General features: G+C 45.0%; 1 protein-coding gene across 2 annotated transcripts in view; it reads left to right on the plus strand.

Moving 5' to 3' along the window:
- The window catches only part of DIAPH3 (diaphanous related formin 3), a 789,152-nt gene that overhangs the window by 266,904 nt on the left and 497,524 nt on the right, over positions 1 to 24,724 (plus strand). For both annotated transcript variants that reach the window (XM_069758173.1, XM_069758174.1), the window contains exons 10-12: positions 16,353 to 16,463; positions 16,988 to 17,106; positions 19,325 to 19,441. In XM_069758173.1, the coding sequence (XP_069614274.1) occupies positions 16,353 to 16,463; positions 16,988 to 17,106; positions 19,325 to 19,441 (347 nt within the window). The remainder of the gene's footprint in view (positions 1 to 16,352; positions 16,464 to 16,987; positions 17,107 to 19,324; positions 19,442 to 24,724) is intronic.

Raw genomic sequence — 24,724 nt, forward strand, 5'->3', positions numbered from 1 at the left:
TTATCTTCCCCTTAGCTGCATGGGGGCCGCCCGATCTGATGCTTATTATTGTATTCCATTAATCCCCCGTTACTCTGTGGCAGTAAAGCAGAAAATAACATGCTTTTTAACTTGTGCGTTCTCCAGCCTGCATAACAATACTTGTTTTCTAACATGGATGTTTATTTGAATTCATACCCAGTACAGTGAAATCCAATTATCTGTGCCTACTGTTTTGCCTGTGATCCATTTTCATAAGCTTCACACTGAGGTTTCCGTGCCAGAAACCTCAATGGTGTTGTTGAAACTGTTATTAGGTTCCAGTATTGCAATTTGTTTATTTGTCCGCATGGGTTATCTCACTGTGTGTGTTCCTAAGCAATTTTAGTTGTATGCAAATGTGCCAACACCTGAGGAAGCCTGTGTGATGTGACCCAAGGTGAGGCTCGGTGCCATCTTGTCTATCGAGAAGCAGCCGGTCTGGTCAAGGCAGATATACAGTCTTGATTTACTCTTCTATTTCTCATCTAGCACTTCGTTCTGGACCTGTTCTGTTATGGTCACCTAGCTATTGCACCCGTTCCACACCCAGATGGTGACCATTTTTATAGTTACATTTTTGTGCTATGTTAAACGCAACGTGTCACCAGAAATAATGCTGATAACATGCAGATATGCGGACAATATGCAGGTTAACAGCGTTTACGGGCAGCACGGTGGCGCAGTGGTTAGCACAGCAGCCTTGCAGCGCTGGGGTCCTGGGTTCTAATCCCACCCAGGACAACATCTGCAAAGAGTTTGTATGTTCTCTCCGTGTTTGCGTGGGTTTCCTCCGGGTACTCCGGTTTCCTCCGACATTCCAAAGACATACTGATAGGGATTCTAGATTGTGAGCCCCATCGGGGACAGTGATGATAATGTGTGCAACCTGTAAAGCGCTGCGGAATATGTTAGCGCTATATAAAAATAAAGATTATTATTATTATTGTAATCCTGCCTGGCGCCTGCACACATCCGAATGCAGCAGGGATAAAGTTAACTTTATTCCCGCCAGCATTCAGTATTCTGTCACCACTCTGACTGACAGTCGACCTCAATGTAGAGCCATTGTCAGTCATGGCCGGGTGTGTGGATACAGTGGCCGCTCTGTATACCCAGAGCGGTGACTGAAACAGCGCCACCCCTGTGACAGACTGAATGCTGGCGGGAAGGATAAAGTTAATTCAATAGCGAAATTTATTTGAAAAATAAATAAAATGGTGGCTCATTCAGCGCATGCTGTAACCATGCCCAAGCTCGTGTGTAATGATCTCTCCCTCTCGATCATTCCCTCTCAATCTCTTCCTCTTAATCTTGCCTTCTCTCGATCTCTCTCCCCGTCTCTCGATCTCTCTCTCCCCGTCTCTCGATCTCTCTCTCCCCTTCTCTCGATCTCTCTCTCTCCCTGTCTCTCGATCTCTCGATCTCTCCCCGTCTCTCGATCTCTCTCCCCGTCTCTCGATCTCTCTCTCCCCGTCTCTCGATCTCTCTCTCCCCGTCTCTCGATCTCTCTCTCCCCGTCTCTCGATCTCTCTCTCCCCGTCTCTCGATCTCTCTCTCCCCGTCTCTCGATCTCTCTCTCCCCGTCTCTCGATCTCTCTCCCCGTCTCTCGATCTCTCTCTCCCCGTCTCTCGATCTCTCTCTCCCCGTCTCTCGATCTCTCTCCCCGTCTCTCGATCTCTCTCCCCGTCTCTCGATCTCTCTCCCCGTCTCTCGATCTCTCTCCCCGTCTCTCGATTTCTCTCCCCGTCTCTCGATCTCTCTCCCCGTCTCTCGATCTCTCTCCCCGTCTCTCGATCTCTCTCCCCGTCTCTCGATCTCTCTCTCTTCCCGTCTCTCGATCCCTCTCTCTTCCCGTCTCTCGATCTCTCTCTCTTCCCGTCTCTCGATCTCTCTCTTCCCGTCTCTCGATCTCTCTCTCTTCCCGTCTCTCGATCTCTCTCTCTTCCCGTCTCTCGATCTCTCTCTCTTCCCGTCTCTCGATCTCTCTCTCTTCCCGTCTCTCGATCTCTCTCTCTTCCCGTCTCTCGATCTCTCTCTCTTCCCGTCTCTCGATCTCTTTGCGCCTCTCAATCTCTTTGCGCCAGTGAAGCTGCTGCCCCCTACCGACGTTGCTCCAACCGATGTCCTGGCATGCACCGAGGGCTTCGGAAAGAAAGATCTCTCTCCGGCTATATTATTGTTAAGCGCAGACATATAATGGATTTCTGTGTGGCTTTCTAATTTCCCAGTAGGTAATTTATATCCCCTGCATTTTATTCTCACCTTATTAAAAGGATTGTCCCATCTTTCCCATTAATCATGTGTCTGTGTGACCTCACACCATAAATTCCCAGTGTTGACCCAGAAACATAACCTGTGTGTAGTAAGCTATATCTCAGTTCAACTCCTGGCATCTACTTCAGGGATATATCAGATCAACAATATTGCATGATAATCTTTCATCATGTGTTAGGTTTCCCATTTCCATCTATTAAATTCACATATGCTTAAAAAAAGTAAAGATTTAAAGGCTATGACCATTTTCTTATTGGGGGCTTTTTTTTACCTTAAAAGCCTGTATTTTTTTTCTACAATTAGTTACATTAAAATTGTTGATCGCTTGATTTCTACAGCCTCTATGTACTACAGTGCATAGCTGTTGCAGAATGAATTTACAGTAAATCTGTCAGTGTGGTTGTTCTGCAGGTGTATAACTCTTATCTGTCTTCTTCAAAACTATCGTCTAAGAGTATTTATAACTTCACCACATAAGATTCTCTCAATGTTCAGAAATGTATAATCTGTTGTTGTCAGGGGACTCATACTGTCCGAACCACAGCATGCATGAATCATGTATAGTCCTCCCATACTCCTTTCTTAAATTCTACAGCATTTTGGCAAACACAGTTTTGAGAGAAGCTATGTGCTTCCCTCCGCCTAACTTGGATTGACGCAGTTGCGGAGAAGCTTGTTAATCCAGCTGAGCTGGGCAGGAAGAAGCCCACGGAGATCAAGTCTGCTGACGACTCTTTCTCTGAAATTCCTCAATGTTTCAGAGTAAACCTTGATGCCTTCAGTGAGCTAACTTGTCCTAGATGAATGCTACCCATGAAGGGGCCAAGGACTTTTATTATATCTGAAGTTATTCTCCCCCCTATCCTGCACACCAGTGATTGCACTCCCATCCTTGTCTGCTAGGTGGCGCTATAATATATGGCTGCTTACAATGCCTACAAGTAGTATTCAACCCCCTGCAGATTTAGCAGGTTTAATAAGATGCAAATAAGTTAGAGCCTTCAAACTTCAAACAAGAGCAGGATTTTTTAACAGATGCATAAATCTTACAAACCAAAAAGTTTTGTTGCTCAGTTAAATTTTTATAAATTTTGAACATAAAAGTGTGGGTCAATTATTATTCAACCCCTAGGTTTAATATTTTGTGGAATAACCTTTGTTTGCAATTACAGCTAATAATCGTCTTTTATAAGACCTGATCAGTCCGGCACAGGTCTCTGGCGTTATCTTGGCCCACTCCTCCATGCAGATCTTCTCCAAGTTATCTAGGTTCTTTGGGTGTCTCATGTGGACTTTAATCTTGAGCTCCTTCCACAAGTTTTCAATTGGGTTAAGGTCAGGAGACTGACTAGGCCACTGCAACATCTTGATTTTTTGCCTCTTGAACCAGGCCTTGGTTTTCTTGGCTGTGTGCTTTGGGTCGTTGTCTTGTTGGAAGATGAAATGACGACCCATCTTAAGATCCTTGATGGAGGAGCGGAGGTTCTTGGCCAAAATCTCCAGGTAGGCCGTGCTATCCATCTTCCCATAGATGCGGACCAGATGGCCAGGCCCCTTGGGTGAGAAACAGCCCCACAGCATGATGCTGCCACCACCATGCTTGACTTGTAGGGATGGTATTCTTGGGGTCGTATGCAGTGCCATCCAGTCTCCAAACGTCACGTGTGTGGTTGGCACCAAAGATCTCGATCTTGGTCTCATCAGACCAGAGAACCTTGAACCAGTCAGTCTCAGAGTCCTCCAAGTGATCATGAGCAAACTGTAGACGAGCCTTGACATGACGCTTTGAAAGTAAAGGAACCTTACGGGCTCGTCTGGAACGGAGACCATTGCGGTGGAGTACGTTACTTATGGTATTGACTGAAACCAATGTTCCCACTGCCATGAGATCTTCCCGGAGCTCCTTCCTTGTTGTCCTTGGGTTAGCCTTGAGTCTTCGGACAAGCCTGGCCTCGGCAAGGGAGGAAACTTTCAAAGGCTGTCCAGGCCGTGGAAGGCTAACAGTAGTTCCATAAGCCTTCCACTTCCGGATGATGCTCCCAACAGTGGAGACAGGTAGGCCCAACTCCTTGGAAAGGGTTTTGTACCCCTTGCCAACCTTGTGACCCTCCACGATCTTGTCTCTGATGGCCTTGGAATGCTCCTTTGTCTTTCCCATGTTGACCATGTATGAGTGCTGTTCACAAGTTTGGGGAGGGTCTTAAATAGTCAGAAAAGGCTGGAAAAAGAGATAATTAATCCAAACATGTGAAGCTCATTGTTCTTTGTGCCTGAACTACTTCTTAATACTTTAGGGGAACCAAACATAATTCTGGTGGGTTGAGGGGTTGAATAATAAATGACCCTCTGAAAAGACTTTTCACAATTTAAAAAAAAAATAAACAAAGAAATAACATTCTTTTTTGCTGCAGTGCATTTCACACTTCCAGGCTGATCTACAGTCCAAATGTCACAATGCCAAGTTAATTCCAAATGTGTAAACCTGCTAAATCTGCAGGGGGTTGAATACTACTTGTAGGCACTGTATATGTTCCTTGTACTGTACACTTGTTGGAACTTGGACACCTACCAGAATGTTCAATGTAATGTGATAATCACATGGTTAATGGCCGTGTTACAAGATGCACCGCATTTACAGCATGGTAATCTCCCACTGCTCGGCACACGGGGTAATGCACGAGTACCAGCATTTTAAGAAGGTTTTAATAAATCATTCTGTCATTTAAACATTTCTCTCAAGCACCAAGAACAATGGGAATAGTACTGTAATTGCTAATTAACTTTAAGAGTTGATTATGAGATATTGTTGGTGATTAAGCACCCTCGAGGCTTCAAAACTCCATTTTTTTTTCTTCGTTTAATGAAGACAGCATGCTTAGGGCAACTTTGTCTATTAAGCTGGAAGCCATTGTGGGAGTGTAGATATTGAGTGGACCTATTATTTTTCAGGGGATACCTTGTAACAAATGCATTTCTTCTGACTAGCATGCTTTGCCTGAGATGAGGATTTTCATTCCATTGCATTGTTTGGACACATGATGGAATTATTACCAAGGCATCAGAAATTGCCGCAGGATCTCTCACCTGTGCGATACTGAGGGGATCCTGAGAGCATGATGTGTTCGGGGGCCGGGAGGGCTACAGATTTAAGACTCAGACACCGGAAGTGACATTGCAAGGTTGAGACCTTCTAGTTTTCTCCTCTTGTGTCCTTCACAGTCCTCTAAGGCTTTGTTCCCACCATGAGCTTTTGGGGAGTTTTTCACGTTGCAGATTTTCTGCAGCATTTCTCACCAATGTAGTAAATTAGGTTATGGTACTTTTTTTCATTGTGGTTTTTAGTGCGTTTTTAAACACTTATTTTTAATCTATTTTTTGACTGCATTTTTTTTGTCTTTTTGGTATGTCCTGTTTTAACTAAAGCTGCTTTGATTTTGATATGTTTTGGTATTTGGCTTTTTAAGGGTCTGTGCACACGTTGCAGATTTGTCTCATTTTTGTCGCATTTTTTTCTGCGCCGATTTCTCACAAAACATAAAGGATTTGTTAGTGTCCGCAAAGTGACTGAGAATCCTGAAATCTCTTGCACGCGTTGTTTATTTTTCCTTCCTGATTTGCAGTACATGTATATCTGTAGTGGGTCAATTCTTTCAGCGTTATTGCTGCAGATTTCACAAAAGTAATGAGTGTGAAAAAATCTACATTAAAAACGCATCAAAAACACACACAAAAAATGTGCTGATTTAATGCAGTGTTTTTCCTTCAAGAGATGCAGAAATGGTGCAGAAATGTCTGCTGCAAGTATTTAACTTGTCACATACCCTGATGCAGTCCTGTGCGGATTACATGTGCTTTATACCTACAAATTTTCCACATGTAATGCAAGTCTATGGGGACAATCTGCACATAAAACCAAGCCTATCCAAAGAGAAATTGATGTGAAGCCCGCACCGCAGCTCCGTTTCCTATGAATACGAAGAAGCACAGTGGCCATGAGATTAATTTCATATCCCATCCGCTTTGCCAGAACTGTGGGACACTGTGCTTTTTATGCTGCAAAAATTTGCAGCGTCAAAACCTCATTGTGTCAGCACAACATAAGGCTGTTCCGCGGGCTGTGTGACTGCATTCTAGTGCTGGCTTAGAGGACAGTAGCTGTCTAGGGGTTAATTGTTCATTATAAAATGATCAGATTGGTTTAAAAAATATAGCAATACGTGTCCCATAAGGAACCCCAGCTTCTTCCATACTGATACTACCAGTACCCTGACAGGCTCTGCTTCCTGCTGCAGTGATGATGTCACCAGGACATGTGACTAATGCAGCTGTAAGGAGGTTGCTTTCCCTGCTCCGTGCCTGGAAACACTTAGTCAGTCAGCTGGGTTGTTGGGGGGAAGACTTTCTGCCCTGGACAGAGGGGACCAGGTGACTGCTGGGAGGAGAGAGGGGTGTGGTCAGAAAAGTGCGGGAGCGCAGAGAGAGGGCAGCACGCCAAAGAGAGGGCAGGCTGCAGCGCCGTGCTCCCCTAAAGGTAGTGCTCCCCGTGAGGGCACTGAGGCTGAGATACCCACCATAGTGAAGGCTGGATGTGAGAGTGTTGACTTGGCAGCCTCCGTAATCCGAAAAGACGCATCTCCTGACAGTGACCTGAGTGCGCAGCCCCGGTGACCGCAGTGACAAGCCAGAACCCCTCAGTGTGACAAGTAAACTGTTCAGTGTGTGTGTAGCATTGCAACTGCAGAAAGCCTGCCAGCCTGATATACAGAGACTCCCAGCAGAGTGGCTGAGTTACTTCCTGCTTTCAGCTTCACTGGAAGAAAAGGCTTAACCCCGGAGTCTCCAGTTCCCAGGAGACAGAGGAGAGACTTCAGGATCTCAAGCACTGCTGGTGACTGTACCTGCCTTGGAATAAGGACTCTCCAGTCAGGACCTCCCTGGATTGATAAGTTACAAGAACATTCGTTAACCGTTGCGATTCCGCTTAACTGTTTACTGTGTGCTTTATCTCTGTTAACCCCCTGTTTACTCCCTGCGAGGAGAATCTTACTCCTGTTAGTAAATTCCCCTCAACAATTGGTCTGTCTGTTCCGTGGTGACACTCAACCCTGCACTCTATTACACAGCCAATCACTAACCACAGTAGTGTACCACTGCTTCTAGTGATTGACTGCAGTGTTAAAACATCAGTGTCACAGCAGGACGTTATACATATATATATTCTAGATCTGTAGATGTATATTACTCCTCAGACTACTCCTTTAATTAACAAAGCACAAGCTGCCATGGGGTTGACTTTAATGGTAAGCCCCAGAGTCTGTACTCAGTTCTTAGTATGAAGAACCAATCATGCGCAGATTGTATCAGCTTTACACCAGTATGGCTACGTTCACATTTGCGTTGTGCGGTGCTGCGTCGGTGACGCAACGCACAACGCAAACCAAAGTGCATGCAAAACGCATTGTTTTGTGACGCATGCGTCCTTTTTTGGCATGATTTTCGACGCAGCCCGGCAGAACGCAAATGTGAACGTAGCCTAAATGAGTGCAGTGGAAATACCGTACTGCGGACCCTATTATGGTGTCTCGGACCACCCCTTTGGTTGGATTGTTGGTGAAGCATTGTACCCTTCTGCTGATGGCTGTTGGTGTGCACCTAGTATAGGGAGTTCTGTAATAGAATGTTTTGGAAGAACTCCTTACCATATACAGCCCTGATATGTGCACTCGCTAGTGATGTGCTGACGGCCCCTATGAGTGCCACCCTGTGACTTGGCTATTGCGTAGGGAGCAATTGTAATAAAACTACATCAGAGACCTGCTATTGGCACAGTTCCCTTATTTCATAAAATGACTCCAGACGGATATGACTTTTAAATCTATGGAAATATCTAAATTTCTGCAACAAGTTTTATTCATAAAATGACAGGTGAGACTTTATTCTGATGTATTTTTATTTATTAAGATTGGAGCTAAAACTGCTAAAAACAGCAAAAAATAAAACATTTTACGATAAATACATTGTTTCACTAGAATTACTTACCGTATATAAAGGAAGGGTATGTCTTACAGATTAGCTGGGTCCGAAAAGTGGAATTGGAGATTTTGGCCACCTTTTAGCTGTGTTTTTGTGTTTTTTTTGTATGCTAATTTTCAGCTGCATTTGACAGTACCAACTATGTCTATGAGATTTCAGAAATCCCATGCACACAGCTTGTTTTTTTCATCAGTATTTTGTGCTTTGCTTGTTTTTTTTGGACATAGAGCATGTCACTCCTTTCAGCGTTTTTCACCCATTGACTTAAAGGGCAAAAACGCATGAAAAAATAAAAACGCAACAGAAACTCGGCTAAACCTGTGTTTTTGCCACAGCTTCTTTCCTGCCAAGAAATCCGTTTTGCTGCAGAAAAAATGCCCAGTGTGAACTTCGCCTTAAAGAGAATATGCCTCACAATTTTGTAGTGTAAATTATGCTGGAATACTGACTAAATTGATACCTGAGGTGCAGAAATCCGCTTTGATGCTCTTTTGTAATCACTTTTTCAAGTTTACTGCTAATTAGATTTTGGTGCACAGAGGCCGGACTGTACATGGGGCCTTCTCCTCCCTGTCCATAATATCTCATCCCCTCCACCTGCCTCCAGTCTGTGAATGACCTGCCTCCACCGAAATCTCAGTTGTGACCTGTCAGACAGACAGACAAGAGGCAGTCGGAGGGTCGGGGATCACAGACAAGGAGAAGACCCAGTGTACAGTCCTGTTCCTGTGCACCGAAATCTAATTACTAGAAAACTTCAAATGGTGATTAAGAACAACAAATATTGGATTTCTGCACCCAAGGTATCAATGTAATCAGTATTAGTCATGTCTTTACATTACCAACTAGTCCTGACGGGTTCAGTACAAATGCACGGGCTAACATCTTGTGATTAGGCTAGGTTCAGGCAAGGACGGACGATTAATGCTTATTGTATGTAGGCTGTGCTGCTGGAACACAGTACTTTTGACGTAGAGGAGTTGTTTTTTTTATTGCATTTAGTTTTTTCGCGTAATAAAACTACTGGTTGGGCAGTGAGACGCGTTGTGGCAATAAAAACCTTCTGCTCCACTACGTCAGAACGATTGTATTGTATCAGTGCAGCCTACTATATACGTGCATCGTCCACCCGGGTCAATCTCTTCGGGCGGACTTCTTCCCCAGCCGCGGGGCGGCAGCAGCTGGCGTTCTTTATTAGTCAGTGGTGGTCTCTTATACAACCACTCCAGGTGGGCTCCACTCCTGGTGCTCTTTTTTACCTTCACAGATTCTCTTTCTATTCAATACAGACTGAGTCACTTACTGGTACGACTTTCCTCTGTTCTGGTAATGTATTCTGTGCCCTCCTAAAAAAAAGATGGACACTGGTGGAAGAGAGGCCAGACTGAATGCCTGATTATGGTGAATGACTCCATTGAGAGTTCTGTCCCAATCCTGTCCATCATGTGTGTGTATATATAATGAATCCATTACTAGTTTTTTGTTACTCCCTCTGAGAACAGCATGATGTAGGCGCTGAAACCCTGATTCCAGCGATGCATCAGTTACTTTATTGGGGACTGCAGTTATGATTAAGAATAGCTTTCTCTGCTGCAGATATAGCAGTACTCTGAGTGCTGAGCTCTATAAAACATGCACACTCAACTGATTGACAGCTTTCTGCCTATGCACAGGCTACACAGAAAGCTCCCAATCAGTGCTGGGGATGCGGTTATACAGAGCTCATGAATATGAAGGAATACATACCAGTAGGCCAATTAGTCCTCCACTGATAATAATCTCTTCCTGATTAAGCAATGATTTTTATAAAAACTGCAGTAAGCAGCCCGATATGTGACACATCACTGGAATCAATGTCTCTGCATCTACATTATATTGCTGTTAGACTAGGCTGCAACAACCTGGTGACAGATTTTCTTTAATTTTGCTGTACTGAATTTTCTTTAAAAGTACAATAAGTAAGAGAAAGAAACACAGATTTATACAGCATATAAAGGGCAGCAGCCTCACAGGGCTGAGCACGCAACAATGGTACAAAGACAATAGTGTTCTGTATGTCAGGCAGCAGATAGTAGGCTCCCTGAACCTTCCAGATCCTGGGAGCTGTAATATAGTAATCACCAGCTAAGAAGCAATAGGAGGGTGGGAGGTGGAGTGATCCCACCTTTATTGTCTGGGAGTGAGATGCACTAAACATATCCCACGTGTCAGAACTGCCACTATTGAATTTATCAGCAAAGATCTACATAAGTTACACTATATGAACAAGTTCTGTAAGTCAACTGAATGTGTTACAATGAAGCATGGCCACCAGATATTAAAGTGACCCTGACCTCTGATGTGTTAGGCGGCCAGGGTGGTAGTCGTGGCAACTGGCTGTACTGTCCCCACACCCTGGCGCCTCACAGATGAAACAGCAAGTCCTGTCAGCTCTGCACACAATACTGCACTCACTTCAGCTGCTGGAGTCTCTGCGATCCCGGTTACTTCAGTCTCTGACACATGAGTCCCAAAAATCACTCTGTACTCCATGTTCTTGCTCAACTGTGAAACTTTACTGAACATTAAACCAGTCTTTACTTTGACAGCACACATCACATACTGAGTCATCTTCCTTTCTTTCCCTGTCATCCGGACAGGCCCTGATCTTTATAGCAGCTTCCTCTGCCTTGTTATCTCGGCCGTATCTTTTAGGCAATCCGTGTCCATCCTGTTTTTTCTCGTCACCAGCTCCTTATCAGCCCCTTGTCCGGTTTTAATTGGAAGAGGTGCCAGGAACGCTTCCACTGCTGCTTGTGCCCCGGTCATAGACCGTAAATCCTGATTGGGGATGGTCCTATCGAGCTGGTGCCCTTCTGCACTGTTTCTTGCCTGGGGCCCCTTACTGCTACAACAGCTTTATCCCCACGGCTATAATCCTCTGCTCTATCACTGCTCACAGGTCCTGCCCGTGAGCAGGTTGCTCGGGCGACTGACTCAACCGGGAAGCAGCACAGCTACAAGTCCCCACTCTGTGTTGCCCTTCCCATTAAATTAATCCCTGTGCTGCCTATCTCCTAATCTATTCTATGCTGTTTCTTACCTCTAGCATGCCCCCCTCTACTTTACCCCATTACTGTCCTATACTACCTAAAATCCTATTCTATCCCTAAAAGCCTATAAGCAGTACATGACAGATACAATATCTAAACATTACATTAAAGCACATGACATTACAGTGTATAAACACACATGAACAGTGAGGTGCCGCATGTGACTGTGTGAACTGTGTCCTGTAGAGAGGCAGCATGTGCGGTTCCCCGCCACCTCCTTACAGATGCATGCTAACCCGCGCTGCAGAGCAGTGGGCAGGCAGGTCCCCTGGAGCTTCTCTTCCTATATGCCCACACAGGCAGAGACCCATCACTCCAGGGCAGCGGCCGGCGAAAAGCCGCCAGGGACCTACCTTTCCGACTAGTCTCCAGCACAGCTTCTAAAGTATCTTTTTCTGTGACTTGCTGCAGCGTTTGAGTCCCACACACCTGGCTGAGATCCTGCAGCCGGTGCCTGATGCATGCTGCCCATGGATCGCCCCTTGTAAATCGGGGGTCAGGCTTACTTTAAGGAGCCTCTCATTGTTTCCTGCGTATTCTGCTGATAACAACTGTATATGGGATAAGTATGACCGCTCTTTCATCATTCTGACAAAGATGTCGTGTGTAATACCAGTGCGGGGAATAACGGATCGTGCAGCAAAATCATAGGAGTGTTGTTTTCCTGGGAGACAATGGAGCCAGACAGGATTGACAGCAGTTACTCGTGCTCTGATGATAAAAAGACCCCTCCCCAGAAAGGCTCGATACCAGTACAACCCCACCATGTGCCTGCTCTACAGCGCCAACGCGACTCCAGTTCCTGAGGAGAGATGGCATGTGTAATTTGGGGAATCTGCACCACCTACCCAAGATCTTATCTTTTTTTGCCATATTTTTAGATGTGTACATATTTAAATGGAACCTGACAGTAGATTCACACTGCTAACACTACCAACATTGGTTGTGTTACTGCAGACGGGCACATTTCACTGCAAATGACTGGCGTTTTGGAGAAAATGTACTTTGAAAAATCGCTCTGGGATTATTAGGCCAGAGTCCTGGTGGCTTCCCCAAGCCCCGCTCTCCGGCTGATAGGGAAGCGTTTCACATTAAAACCATACATGGCTGTAACATTGGAGCCAAACCACGGGCAGCATGATTGTAAACCTTTTCCAATGTCTCCGTGTTTTATTGCCCTTATAACTACAGATTAGTGATGGACCAGTTGTGAGACCTTCACTGATTGCTCAGACCCCACTCCCCCGAGAGGTGCGCAGCTTAGGAGACAGAGGCGCACAGTGGAAGGGCAGAGCCTCTGCTTTCTATTGAGTCCGTGTGTGCATGTTTAGCCAGGAGCGTGGCTTCCGTCTCCTAAGCTGCGCACCTTTTGGTGGAGCCATCACGCGGTGAAATGAGCCTAAGGATATGCTCAGACATGTGGCACAGACTAGTGCTGTCCGATGGTTTCTCAGCAGCACAAACACTCAGTTCCATTGAACCAAAGTGAGTCCTAGTCTCTGGTCCATGAGTCTCATTCTTACCCATTTTTTGGCTAATGTTCGGCCACTAAAACCTGTATAAGCCAGAGGAGACACTGAGCAAATACATTGTGCTTCAGGGCTCCATCCACATTTCATCCATTTTCACCTGATCCATTGTTAAAAATCATGAAGTTCAGAAAGGATCACTGCACACGTATAATGTAACTTTGCATATTTCAAAAGTTTATTAGATTTCCATCAATAGCAAAAGGTATCAGGCGAAAATTGACGTTTCGGCCAGCTTCGTGGCCTTGATCACAATATCGCCTATTGAGATCTGTTGCTTATAAAGGAAGGACACAGAATAACTGATGAGTCGGGTACATGGGTGCTGTGGTAACCAGAGTAATAAAATAGCGAATGCTTGCCACCGTACAGCAAGGCCTCTAAGTCCGGCTGGAAGGAAACCTGTGACTGTCCTGTATGTATAATCGGGGCCAAGGGTAAGGTAGTAACCTTCTAGGGTTTTCTTGGAATGACCCGGAGGAAACAAGAAAAATAATTGCACTGTGTCATATATATGGTCGCGGGCCCAGATGAATGCAGGTTCACAATTGTAGTACTGAACTCCCCATTTACTGCGGTATATGGAACGTGGAGTAAGGTATAGCGTCCTCGTCCAGGTCCCCTTGTCCAGATACGGGGGGCAAGCGTTGGTGGTGAAGTGGAGCAGGCCGACACAAACCTGTGTCCCGGCGGTGAAGAGGCCTCTATACCTTACTCCACGTTCCATATACCGCAGTAAATGGGGAGTTCAGTACTACAATTGTGAACCTGCATTCATCTGGGCCCGCGACCATATATATGACACAGCGCAATTATTTTTCTTGTTTCCTCCGGGTCATTCCAAGAAAACCCTAGAAGGTTACTACCTTACCCTTGGCCCCGATTATACATACAGGACAGTCACAGGTTTCCTTCCAGCCGGACTTAGAGGCCTTGCTGTACGGTGGCAAGCATTCGCTATTTTATTAGTCTGGTTACCACAGCACCCATGTACCCGACTCATCAGTTATTCTGTGTCCTTCCTTTATAAGCAACAGATCTCAATAGGCGATATTGTGATCAAGGCCACGAAGCTGGCCGAAACGTCAATTTTTGCCTGATACCTTTTGCTATTGATGGAAATCTAATAAACTTTTGAAATATGCAAAGTTACATTATACGTGTGCAGTGATCCTTTCTGAACTTCATGACTTGTGGGATCTAGTACCCCATTCACTTGCACCGTGGACTCTACAGATTGAGTGCTAGCTTTCTATACTTTCCATTGTTAAAAATCAATGTCTTTATCAAAGCTCAGTGTGCCTGCTTAAGTGAGAAACAACTGATGCAACTGGGATGACTCCTGAGAGAGATATTGTTCCATTTTTCCCGGATGAGAAAACTCGCATAGATGTGTGAATGGAACCCAATTTTTCTTTAAAAAAAAATCCTATTTTCTTCTAAAAAATAACGGCTGATGGTTCGTTGGCGTGTCAAGCATCTGCCATTTGTTTTATTACAAAAACAAATACAATTTCATATATTAAAGCAGGGTTGGGGAACCTCAGTCAAGTGGGCCGTTTATGGTCCTCAGTGACCTTTTATCCTGTTCTCGGGAGATTTTCGGGGGCCACAGTGCTTGGGCTGGTAGCTGTATGTTGACGATCACCGACCCTTTAATTTCGTCTTGCTCTGTGACCACACAGTGTTCACTACTGAATGCTGAGAGGTAATGCCCTGACACCAGTGCCAGCGTCAGGACATTCTTTGTTGGCGGAGTTAGCAAGCGATTTGTATGGCCCCCGAAGGATGGTGTACATATCAAAATAGCTCTCAGCAGAAATAAGATTCTCCCCCTGTATTAGAGAATGCATTGTATCCATAATAATCAGCTGTTGTACTATTGATGGCTATGGGATCCAATCATTTTTAGGTGGACTCATAGACTTGAATAGTGGAGGGTCATTAGAACGGCTCTGAATAAGTATTGGTCTGTGCTGTCCGTTTTTCTCAGGGCCAGCATGAAATCCTGTCGTGTGAGTTAGTGATCACTGTATACATGACATGAATGCGACCCCCAGACTGGTCTCAAGCTAAATAATAGGAACAGGAGAGGGACACAATTAATTATTGGGCAGCACGGTGGCGCAGTGGTTAGCACTGCAGCCTTGCAGCGCTGGAGTCCTGGGTTCAAACCCCACGAAAGACAACATCTGCAAAGAGTTTGTATGTTCTCTCCGTGTTTGCGTGGGTTTCCTCCGGGTACTCCGGTTTCCTCCCACATTCCAAAGACATACTGATAGGGAATTTAGATTGTGAGCCCCATCGGGGACAGCGATGATAATGTGTGTAAAGCGCTGCGGAATATGTTAGCGCTATATAAAAATAAAGATTATTATTATTATTATTGTGTTTTTAATAATTTCTCCTATCTTGTAGCATTTCATGTGCCGCTGGCGGAAGGATAGCAGCGCCGTGCGAGGCTGGGCTTCTAATAAGTGGGCATATTTCCTCTATACATTCGCTCCAGTGTTCATGGACGGTTCATTTACGTAGTGTAAATCCGTTTGGGGATCTTATAATGCCGTCTGCTCTGATCCGGCCCTATATCTAACTATATATATCTAACTATATGTTCCACGCCGTGCCATAAATTGGCCAGCCCTGGCAGTTCATGGTTCTCTGAAAGAACGACTCTGCGCTAACAGCCGAGACTGAAGATTGCTGTTGGCTTTCAAGGTGACAACTGTAGAGCTCTAATACCTGTGGGAATGATTTCCGTCTGGTTGCCGGCAGCGCCTGTTCTCCACTATTTTGCTTTCTTCCATTGCATTCCCTTTATAGTGCAATTCATTACAGAGAGAGGAGCGATTCTGCTGAAAAGCTTTGACAGTAAGGTCTTAAGAAAACACATGAAAACTACATAGAGATGGCTGCAGTGCAAAAGGGCAATTTTTTACCTTCAGTCCTGCACATCGCAGGGTATTATGTTGCGGGCAATTCTGGCTGCAGATAATGTATTCAGCCCTTTCTGCAGCCGGATTTAATTTTCCACAGTATTGGTTTCATGAATTCTGAAAGGGTCTGATGTGCTGCGCTCGGTGGGATCCGGGCCTGCGAACACAGCGATATCCAGTTTGCCATGTTGGAGAATCTATATGGCTGATAACGAGCCACTATTTAGCCGTATTGATCAAGTTGTCGTTTGCATGACAATATGGTGATATTGTGGAGGCCATGCACCTAGGAGGCTCTGATTAATCTGTTATTTCGGCTCTGTCTCCTAGTTATTCTGCTTTATGTCTGCATGTCCCGGCTCGGAGCTCCGAGTCCTCCTTCTTCTTGTAATGACCTCTTTACCATTGAAATCTAATGAAAAGTGGAAATCCGAGGTGTTAATTTTCCCCCTGTTTATCTGTGTAGGTGGCTTGTATGCAGCTCATCAATGCTCTTGTAACATCACCTGATGATCTGGATTTCAGGCTTCACATCAGAAATGAATTTATGCGCTGCGGCCTGAAGGAGATCTTGCCGGTAAGTGCCCTGTAGTCACTGTTTCTACATTAATATTTAAATTTCCGGAGACCGGAGTGGGGAACGTATTTCATAAACTTCTCTTTTTGGAATAATGTAATCTCATTTGCAGAGATGAGATGTGCTTTCCGTAACCCCAGCATTCTTACTGAATACATAGCATGCGAGCCACCGCGCTCTCCCAGTCCGCCTAGATTTTGGGTGTCACCTGTTTAAGCATTGATTTAATGCACAAGCGCCCTGTTTTAATAGGTTTCCTAGAGGCATTAATATTCCCCAGACAGATTAAAATGGTTATTTTTAATGAATGTATCGACTTAAAAACAATGGATGTAGCATTTAGAAGGTTCACCTCAGCGATTGCGAGCAGCATGGGGAAGGTTGGTCTTTAATAAATGATACAGCCCCACTAGAGATCATTTGTGGGAAAGCGGCTACTGAATTGGAGCCCGTCTTTATGATGAACGGTTTCCACTTGCCTCTAGCTATATGTATAAGCCTTATGTCTCTCCCGTTTCATATAGCAATTAAAAAGTATCCGCAATGATGCCTTGGACATCCAGCTGAGAGTGTTTGATGAGCACAAGGAGGAAGACATGATCGAGTTTTCTCACCGCCTCGACGACGTCCGCTTAGAAATGGAATATCCTTTCTATAAAGCAATAACAGGAGCTGTAGTTTGTTGGAAACCGATAATATGATGTAGAAGAAAGGCACTGACCATGTAAAACAGCTGGTAATACTAATCTAGGAGCCGGAGAGGACCACGAATCACAAATGTGTTGTCTGGTAAAGTAGCATTCCAATGTGGGCTGCGTTATTTTATCAGTGGGAAGACCACCATTACTATGAGAGGCAATAAGCACATTTGACTTGGCTGCAATATTATGAAATTAGTGGGAAGACCACTGTTACTATGAGGGTATACGCACACGTTGCGGATTTTGCTGCGGATCCGCAGCGTTTCCGCAGCTGCGGATCCGCAGCAGTTTCCCATGAGTTTACAGTACAATGTAAACTTATGGGAAACCAAAAACGCTGTGCCCATGCTGCGGAAAAAAACGCGCGGAAACGCAGCGTTTTATTTTCAGCAGCATGTCAATTCTTTGTGCGGAATCCATTTTCCCAATACATGAGTAATCCATCTCCTGCGTTTTCCCTGGTCTGCTCCCTCAGCTTTTCTTCCTGCACCATGGCTCCCAGGCCCGCAGCTTCCTGAACCATCCAGCTAGCTGATACTGAGTGCCCCCCGTCCACTTTCCCCATCTTGGGTGAAAATTCAGGTTGCCTCCGCAATTCCTGTTCGGACCGTAAGTCCCGGACGTCATGGGAGGTAACCCACAGACTAGCCACTGATTCTTCCAGGCTGCCTCGCTCTCTTAACTCTACACTTGTAGATTGTAGATTGTGAGCCTTCGCGGGCAGAGTCCTCTCTCCTCCTGTACCAGTTATGACTTGTATTGTTTAAGATTATTGTACTTGTTTTTATTATGTATACCCCTCCTCACATGTAAAGCGCCATGGAATAAATGGCGCTATAACAATAAATAATAATAATACTACACTGTTGCTCTGTTCAGCTTTCTGTCACAACTCCTTCTAGAACAATTCTCCTCACACAGCTTTAGCTCCTCCCACTACCTGAAAATTACCTCAGGAAGGCATTCTCCCTGCCACTACACTGGCTCCGCCCCCTTTCTCAACTGTCACTGCTCTGACTGAAACCAGTTCTCAACACAATCTAATCTCTTACTCTACAGCGCCCCCTTAACACTAACCCACAACTACACTGCCATAACCCTTACCAATGCTGACCTACCACTGCCACTGACTGCCCCGAACACACAGATATCAGAACAGTGTCAGCCATTATCATATTAAACAGTGTCAACTATCATAAAGTACACCAGGCACACAGCAAACACAAAACATTCCCAGTTTCATTAGGTAGGCATGCACAGGAATGCAGGGCTCAAACCAGCCGCTTGCACACCCCCTTACATATGCAAATCGCATAGTTGCGGTCAAGCTCTCTTCCATATGTCAGCCCCATAGAATCCCTATAGTGCGCAGTGCTCTCAATGTAAGGATAACCAAGTCTGCAGCCACATATAGTGACTGAAGACTTGTAGTTTTAGACTGAACTTCACCTTTAAAGAGGAGACAGGGTTACAGTGACAAGTAACACTACTATACACAGCTGATAACACCAGACTCACCAATCACAAAAGGCGATGTCACAGTTAACACCTCCCTCTCCACAGTGAACTCTGCACATGCTCATTATATGCTTCATTACAAAAGATATGCACAGAGTTGGTTCATTGCTGCTAATGTACGTGTCATTTCCTGAAACAGGAAGTTAGTGTAAAAAAAATCTCCAGTGGTCAATGTACAATTGCAAGATTTCTAATTATTTTAAATAAACATTAAGAAAAAACCTGATTTATACAATGTGGTTTCCTGATCATGCATTAACTAATAAGACATGCGTTTGTCCCATTCAGAGCATAAATGATGTTACTTACTGACATGACTCTACCTGTGTGACATAAATTCTCCTGTACATCCTTGTTAATCTTCTCTCCATTCTCATTACATGCATCTATACGTATGTATCTGTAGTGTCAGGAGGCTTCACCGCGAGCCTTGAGGAATCAGCAATGAAGTGTGCAGAATAACCTTCATCACTCACTGATGGACATGTGAGACTAGTGGAGTGGGCAGAATTATTACAAATATTTTAATATTGGGAAATTATCATATAAAATTGCTGTAATGGTATATGAAATTTTTATTCCCTGTGCAAAAATGTAATTATATCCCGGAGTCTGTCAGTTTTATTACCTTAACATTATAACTGATGTTAGCGATGTTTTCAGTGTGCTGTGGAATTCTGTCAAGAACACGTATTCTGAAGGATATTTACTTTCCATTCTTCAGCATCTTCTAATAATCCGCAACGACTGTTTTGCAAGGTTAGGACATGTCTTCTCATTTGTCACCTTTTTATATTATGCTTGTGTTGTGTATATGGTTAGTTCTTCTCACCTGACACAAAAGCTCATATTTATTAATATTCCATGCAAAACCCATACTGGTTTAGGTAATCTGTGGGGCGCTGATGTCAGGCATTGTCCCTGCGCTGTCTTTTGACTCCCCGTGCTTGTTTTTGACTCCCTGCACCGGGCGCTGCCTGCCGGCTCCCTGCGCCGGGCGGTGCCTGTCGACTCCCTGCGCCCGGGCGCTGCCTGTTGACTTCCTTCACCGTGTGCTGCCTGTCGACTCCCTGCGCCCGGGCGCTGCCAGTCGACTCCCTGCGCCCGGGCGCTGCCTGTCGACTCCCTGTGCCCGGGCGCTGCCTTTTCAGGCTCTGTCCCAGGTCCACTTATCGGACTCCTATTTATGCCACAACTTTGTGAATTTGCTGCCAAATATTGCAATGTGTCCGGGTGAAGTGGCAAAAGGAACTCAAACCCCCTATTGCAATGGTTGCCGTGGGCCCAGCTTTCCAGTATTCATCAACTATCCTGTCTGTGTTTGATACGAGACCCTCTAATGTGTGTATTTAGTGAACCTCCAGGCTGTTCTCTTACTAAGGCGTATATATGTGGCAGTGTCCTGAAACTACTTTTTTGTGAAAATGGAGGTGTATATGTAGTAAAATTGCAGGTAGGCACTTATTAAGGTGCAATAATTCTTGACTGAAGAGTTTTTAGAAGCCATACTGGTAAGATTCTTCTTTCATGCTAGTGGTATAAATAACCATGACGTCATTGAATTGTGAGACCATCGGTTTATCGCCTATTTGTGTAACTGCACTTTCACTAATCTTTTTACTCGTCAGAGAGGAGTTTTGTTGAGTGGGAGCCCAGGTGCGGAGACCTCCACGATCACAAAATAACAAGGCCCTGGAACTGTTCTGCGAGTGCTGCTCTCATCTGAGTTGGAAGCTGCCATCAGTTTAAGGATTGTGGGTCCAACCTGATCCTCAGAGGAGAGCAGTGCTGAGGGAACGTGCTGGGATAAGGTGCGTGCTTGAAAAACATGTCAAGACATCAGCAACACATCCAGGGATTTCCGAACTAACAGGCAATCTCTGCATGTGTTGCGGATGTCGAATAGCTGGGAGACATGCAGGCACAGGGACTCAAACATATTTTTCGAGCACGCTGAAGACACTGTTATCACTCGAGCATGCTCAGATAACACCTTATCCCAGCACGTTCCCTCATCACAAGCTCTTAGTTATTCTGCTCTCTGTGTTAGAGATCAGGCGGACCCCTTAATGATCAACCCTTTGCCATCTCTCTGCATACCTATACAGTTACACTTTAAATGGAACGTGTCAACTGAAAATGACCTATTGTTAAGACCGGGAGGGGGCTAGATGTATTTCTTTAGAAAAAAAAATGATAGCTGTGTTTTTTATCAATTTTCAAATCACTGTCTCTATGTTAGAAAACTCCATTTTTGCAGATTTCACATCTGGCCACTTCTGCAGCCTCATGGGCCGTTTCAGACCCCGTTGCAATGTATAGAAATATTGACTTCTCATGCAGTCATTGGAACATAGTTCATTGTGATGGGCTGGATCCTCTTTTATCTGCTGCATACGGGCAGTAATGAGACTACTGAATATTCATTATAAGTGTATTATAAGTGGCCAGTGTGAAAGTTGCAGGATTTCTGAGATCGTTTTTAAAGGGAACCTGTCTGATCCTCTTATTGTCCCAAGCTAACACCATAATGTGCAATGTGCCGGATTCTGCCTTCAGGTCAAGTATTTTATGTGCCTCACTAAGGTTTCTCGCTTTTAAAAGATGAACTTTTATTGCCCAGCTCATTGCATGTAAATGAACCAGGACTAGTCCAGCGGGGGGCATCTAGTTTCCCAGACTAGTCCTGCCTCGGATCCTCCAATCAGTCCACCATACAATCCAAGACATGGGAAGACCCTCAGCAGGGATGGATTTGCTCAATATTTCCATTGGATTACTATTTGGAAGCTTCACATTATTAAAAGATAGAAAACTTATTGTGAAACATAAGAGTTCATTGGAACAAGAGAAAGGCAATATTTAATGATATGTTGGCGGTTTGGGACCGGGAAGTGACCTGACAGGTTTCCTTTAATGTAAATAGTGATATGGACGATGGTTAAAAAGTTTTACATTTTATTTTTTATATATACAGTGAATATGAACCCTGAATTTAAAAGGGTTTTCTGTTTTGGGAAAAATGTTTTTTTCACCAGCTGCAGATTGTTCTTAAAAACCCCAAACTGCTTTAGGCCATGTTCACACGATCCTTTTTTTCATGCGGAATTGCCGTGATTTTCCCGCTGCGGGTCCGCAGCTGTTTTCCATGCAGGGTACATTACATTGTACCCTATGGAAAACAGGAACTGCTGTGCCCACAATGCGGAAAATAAAAAAAAAAAGCCGTGCTGAATAGCTGCGGGAAAAAAGAAGTACCATGCCACTTCTTTTTTCGGAGCCGCAGCGGTTCTGCACCCATTGACCTCCATTGTGAGGTCAAACCCGCAGTAAAACCCGCAGATGAAAAAAATATCTGCGGGTTTTACTGCGGTTTGTGGTGCAGAACCGCTGCAGCAGGAAGTGCGGGGAAGCGGGCGGAAGTGCGTGGGCGGAGTGTGGCTGCCCCACCCGTGCTCCGATCCCGCCCCCCCGTGCTCCAATCCCACCGCCCCGTGCTCCGATGCCCCCCCCCAGTGCTCCGATGCCCCCCCCCGTGCCCTAATCTCCCCTCCTTATACTTACCCGGCGTCCCGGTGTCCGTCCGGCCGTCTTCTCCCTGGGCGCCGCCATCTTGCAAAATGGCGGGCGCATGCGCAGTGCGCCCGCCGAATCTGCCGGCCGGCAGATTCGTTGCAAAGTGCATTTTGATCACTGAGATATAATCTATCTCAGTGATCAAAATAAAAAAAAAATAGTAAATCACACCCCCCCCTTTGTCACCCCCATAGGTAGGGACAATAAAAAAAAATAAGAATTTTTTTTTTTTTCCACTAAGGGTAGGGTTAGGGTTAGGGGTAGGGTTAGGGTTAGGGATAGGTTTAGGGTTAGGGGTAGGGTTAGGGTATTTTCAGCCATTTTAACCCTAAAAAACTTCCTAGAAAACACACAGACTCTGCATAGAAAACTGCATAAAAAAAAGGATCAAAAAACGCATCAAAAAACGCATCAAAAAAGGACAAAAAAAGGACCAATAAAAGGACCTGCATTTTCTGCCAAGAGCTGCAGTTTTTTAAAAAACAGTCCTGAAAAAAAAAGGATGGAAATCAGGAACGTGTGAATATACCCTTACTCTTACTCCATGGATCCAGCCCTAAATCTCTGAATCAGTGAGCTTATTGACTCTGCTCACATAGATGACATGAACCACCCAGAGCTGCTGAGCTCAGTGATTGGCTGCAGGGCTGTCAATGTTAGCGCTGCAGACAGTGACTGACTCGGAGCAGCATTGGAGACCACGCTGGACCCGGGGAGGGAGAGTGAAAGCGTAGTATGTTTTTTTTATTTTTTTAAACAAACCGCAGCCGTGGGACAAAGTTTTTTTCTGAAACCGTAAAACCCCTTTCAACAATGTTGTATTCCGATGACACATGGACTTTAGGTCTCAATGCTGTAGAGATAAGTGATCACCTCTCTGCTGCATAGACATTAGGGGGAAGGGACTGCGACCCTTGCGATGTCCTGTAATGTGATCCCACTCCTCACGCTCCCACCACGTGCCCCGTTAGATATTCCGTGCATTATAGGAACGTGATTGCAATAAGATGTGACACAAGACGCGCCATTCCGAGGAATTATTGGGATTACATCTATGTAAATAAGCCGCCGCGGCAGCAGCAATGATGTCCTCCTCTCTAATGGTTTATTTCCCATCTCCGGGCTTTTAATTTGGAGTTCATTGGTTATGTCAATATAATAAATAGATTTAATCCTGTTATCACAAATATTTGTGGTGATAACGCCGCTTCCTCTTGTTTTGCTGCTATCGCTAATAATTGACACGCGGGATTGAACATGCTCTCCATATTTGCCTTTCATTACTCCCGGTTTTGTAAAGGACGGTTTGCATAATTACTTAAGTTGCCATAATGCATGCACGAGTACATAATAGTGGAATAATCGGGAAATAAAGTTCTATCAATTCCCTTCCCGGCAGCAGATAAATGCCGCGCTTACTGAGAGATTACAGTAATACATTGCTTCTCATTGTGTTCTCCCCACCTGTGACCCCGTCACTTCTGACAACGACGCCACTTTCCATTTCCGCAGTTTAGAGGGATCTTCAGAAGGATTAATTGCAATGTGTTTGCTGCATGCAGATTTGCTGATCAGAGCCGGGAGAATGGCGTGTTGTGGCATCAGAATGCAGTCACTGCTCACAATGTGGCGCTTTATTGGATTATCCACTTCTTCCTGGGATCACTTATTCCCGCGGTGGCTCCCGGCGGCACCTGCCACACTATTTTTAATCATTTAACATCAGTAATGATTGTTTTTTCTGCCGTTTGTTTCTGCGCCTATTCATAAGGTGACCACTCGCAGCAGGACAGCCTCATAGCCAATATTTTAGGAAGTGTTGGTTCTTGTCAAATCCGTGGAGCTTGTTCATGGAAGTACCGCACTTGTAAGTTTTCCTTCCCTGTGTCATAGGGATTAATGGAAATGAGAAGGTAGTTACAGACTCGTTACATTATCTCTGGAATTATTGGAGTCGGTTTTCATTCTTCCATTTGGAGGACAGCGCCGATGTTCCTAGCTGCCGATGTTGTACTTAATGCACCAAAGTGTCCTGGTGTGAGGGTACCGTCACACAGTGAAATTTTGATCGCTACGACGGCACGATTCGTGACGTTCGAGCGATATATCTGTGACGTTCGAGCGATATCGCAATGTCTGACACGCTCCTGCGATCAGGGACCCCGCTGAGAATCGTACGTCGTAGCAGATCGTTTGAAACTTTCTTTCGTCGTCTAGTGTCCCGCTGTGGCGGCATGATTGCATGGTGTAACATATATCGTATACGATGTGCGCATAGTAACCAACGGCTTCTACATCGCACATACGTCATGAAATTATCGCTCCAGCGTCGTAGATTGCAAAGTGTGACAGCAGTCTACGACGCTGGAGCGATATTGTTACGACGCTGGAGCGTCACGGATCGTACCGTCGTAGCGATGAAAATTGCACTGTGTGACGGTACCCTGAGAGCGTTATGGCGCCTGT

Source organism: Ranitomeya imitator, chromosome 3, assembly GCF_032444005.1.
Source record: "Ranitomeya imitator isolate aRanImi1 chromosome 3, aRanImi1.pri, whole genome shotgun sequence".
Classification (NCBI taxonomy): domain Eukaryota; kingdom Metazoa; phylum Chordata; class Amphibia; order Anura; family Dendrobatidae; genus Ranitomeya; species Ranitomeya imitator.